Consider the following 3472-nt stretch of genomic DNA (forward strand, 5'->3'; position numbering starts at 1 on the left):
TGTACTTAATCAACAAAGCCTTAACCCTCGGTACATGTCTTTGCTAAAAGAGTACTATGGGGCTGTTTATTTCATTTTTTTAATCTTGAATAATATCTGGAGCATATGAATATTATAAAATTAAGAATCGACATCTTGGGTTCGATGACCATAAAACATACACTTTGCTGATGTTAAATGACAAGGCAGAAGGGTAATTAGAAATGCATGCCCGAAGTTTCAGCATATTGATTTTGGCCAATATCATATGTCAATAATTAAATAGGCCTTTGTATGAAAGTTTCTAGATGCCTGGTTTTGCAATGAGCATCGATGGGACTGCTTGCTTTCACATATTTGAAATAGCCGTGTAACATTACGCTTTGTTAGTAAATGATTTCTCCAATACATATTTGTCTGTGTAGAAACTGGGGAACTTACTGTATCTTGTAGTAGTTGAAATAACGATCAAATCCAACCACAACAGCTCCCACCTAATCAGCAAATGAAAATTTCTTAGCCATGACCAAAATTTGGGAGAAAGATATAGCTGTTCATCACTTTTTACCAAGTTTACCAAGTTGCAAAGTAAATACAATCGTAAAGCATTTACAGGAAGCCTTATTCTCCCCCGTATTTCGTATGAAAAAAACAATAATGAGAATCCAAGCCAGAAACGTAGCAACAAGAAGCAAGAAAGAAAAGAACTTTACATCTTTATCATGCTCCATAAGGAAACCAGGCTTTAGCTCTATCTTTTTCTCACCATCCGCCTGTAAGACAAAGAATATATCAACTAAGTTTTCTCTTTAAACATTTGAAAGGAACTGATAAACCATTGGTGGCAAAGTAGATAGAACTATGGTTCAGCATTGTGGACAAAACTAGCTATCTGTAAGCCTAAATTAACAATAGCTAAACACGGCAAGCTATCAAATTAATATATAGTTGAAACTTTGACTCTCATGACAAGTGGAAATTTTACATACAGGTCCACCAAGATATTGATATCCAGCCAGCTCAAGCTCCTTCAAGATGCCATCCTCTCCGATCACATAAACCTAAATCACAATCAGCCATCAGTCCATCACCATTAATGACATAATGGTTAAAAATAAAATAAAAATAGAGGCCAAAATCTTCAGTACCAATTACCTTTTTATCTTTTGGGAAATCAATCGATTTCAAGTAAGCAGCAGCTGCAAAAGATGATGCAAATATTTCCTCCTAAAAGAATTCATTTGGGTTAAGAAGAGTTGTTGTTGACAGAACTTTAGCAAAACCTTGGAGACAAAGGAGTCATTAACTAACCTCATTAACACTCAGACCAAGTGTCTCAAACTTTTTACCATACTGTTTCCTAGACTTTGTCGAGTTGTTGGTAACAAAAACTAATCTCTTGCCCTGAAGAAAATGAAAGATAAACATTAGCTGATAGCCTCGGAAACTTCATCTTGTTTCAAGACATTTAAATTTTTTGACACATACTGCTAGAGTTGAACTAATAATCATAAATAATCATACCATTCATGACAAAAGAAATATACAAACCTTGGCCCGGAGCATATCAAGGGTTTCTGGGACTCCATCTATTAATTTATCACCTTTCCAAATTACTCCTGCAAATTATTCATTAATTAGTATGGCAAGAAACCTGATCAGAATACCTTAGGCCTGATCTCAACTGCAACCAACCCTATCCAAAGCAAACAAATAAATAAATAAAAAAGCCACAAATTGCTTCTCAACATATCTAAAATGAATTTCCTTTGACTTATAAACTAGCTTACAAGTTTAGCAAATTAGCACGCGACTACAGACTTCACCAATTTCATGATTAAGAAATACATGACCATTCAACGAAATGAAACACACAAACATACACCATAAAGTTTCACAAATCTGTTAAGAATGACAGAATAGATACATGAAAATGCAGATACAAACACATACATGTGACCTTTTGATTAGAAACTTGAGATAACAATCAATGGTCCAATCAAAATAGTATCAAAAGTCCTAACAAAAATCAACTTATAATAACTATTAGAACATATTATCAAACATAGTAACTCGGAAAACTCACACAAAACATCGTACCAAAAACACCAAGAACTCCATTATAGCAAAAATGATTGGCATAAATCACACATAACCAAATTGTAAACTTTAATCTCCCAACTACACAAGAAAATCACTTAACCACCTCAAAACTTAAAACCCCCGATCATTTAAACACAAATAGTAAACAATTCACTAGAATATAAGTAAAAAAGCAACAAGCTCTCACCATTTTCAATCAAAGATAAAAGTACTTGTTATCAACATTGAAACTCAAAAAACACACAAATCTGCAGTACCAGAAATCAGACATAGCCAAACAGAAAACTTTAATATCCTAACAACCTTAAAATTAGAAACCCCACATCAGCTAAATGCAGATACATCAAGCTTTTCACTTGAATATTATCAGATAAACAATGAAGTTTCACTTTTTCAATCAAAGATAAAAGTCCAAACATAGTCAACTTATAACAGTGAGCAAAACAAAAAGACACACACAAACCCATTGTAGCATAAATCACACATAGCTAAATAGCAAGCTTTAATCTCCTATTTACTCAAAAAATAAAAAAATAAAAAAATAAAAAATAACTTAATCACCTTAAAAATAAAAACCCCACATCATCTGAATGCAGATAGATCACTTGAACATTATCAGATAAGCAATGAACTCTCACCATTTCACTCAAAGATAAATCAACAGCACTTAAAATCAGCGTAATAACTCAAAAAAAAAAAAAAAAAAAAATCACTTCAAAGCTGAAAAAACCCACTTCATTTTTATCAAAAAAAGCAATAAACTCTCACCATCACAGTCAAATATAAAAGTCTCCACAGAGTCTATGAGTTCATCAGCGTTCTTCAAAGGCTGTGCTGAAGCTGAAACTTTCGTCACCAAATTGCTCTCCATTCTTGAACTCTTTCTAGTCTTCAAGCTAAACTTATTATTATTATTGTTAAAAAAACTATTTTTCCATGTAAAAACTAAATCATTTGAAGAAGCAAAAGAAACCCTTTTCAGACCGAAGTACGCGGCGCTTCTGGGATGGCTCAAGAGAGTTGTAGAAACTGCAGATGCCACTGATTTGCTCAGCATTTCTGTGAGTTTTAGCCGTTCTGTTTTGGGCTTATTTTTTTATTTTTATTCTTCTTTGTTTTTGTTTTTATTTTTGGGTGGTAGTTTGAAGTCGTTATGATTTGGAGGGTAAGCTGACGTGGCGGTTTGAGTGGTGATGCTTCCTATTTTGTCATCCGATGTATAATTTTTTTTTTGGGTGTATTTGATAATTAGATGGCAAGCATTGGATATAGAAATGGGTTTTTGTATATTTGTCCACTAAGTCCAAAGAAAACCGTTTATCAGATCTATATAAACAAATTATTTCCTATAAAGTAATGTATTAATTCTTACAATAATGTTTCTGCATAC

The 3472-nt window shown here is 33.0% G+C and overlaps 1 protein-coding gene across 1 annotated transcript; it reads right to left on the reverse strand.

Annotated features, from left to right (window-relative positions):
• Positions 1-364: 364 nt before the first annotated feature.
• LOC116107208 (phosphoglycolate phosphatase 1B, chloroplastic-like) lies at positions 365-3154 on the reverse strand. The gene is made up of 7 exons (XM_031393517.1): positions 2851-3154; positions 1531-1598; positions 1291-1383; positions 1135-1206; positions 969-1040; positions 693-752; positions 365-473 (listed from the first exon to the last, which is right to left on the reverse strand). The coding sequence occupies exons 1-7, from the start codon at positions 3137-3139 to the stop codon at positions 417-419; spliced, it is 711 nt and encodes a 236-aa protein (XP_031249377.1). The 5' UTR covers positions 3140-3154; the 3' UTR covers positions 365-416.
• Between the last annotated feature and the right edge of the window lie 318 nt (positions 3155-3472).

This window comes from Pistacia vera, unplaced genomic scaffold, assembly GCF_008641045.1.
Source record: "Pistacia vera cultivar Batoury unplaced genomic scaffold, PisVer_v2 Contig529, whole genome shotgun sequence".
Classification (NCBI taxonomy): domain Eukaryota; kingdom Viridiplantae; phylum Streptophyta; class Magnoliopsida; order Sapindales; family Anacardiaceae; genus Pistacia; species Pistacia vera.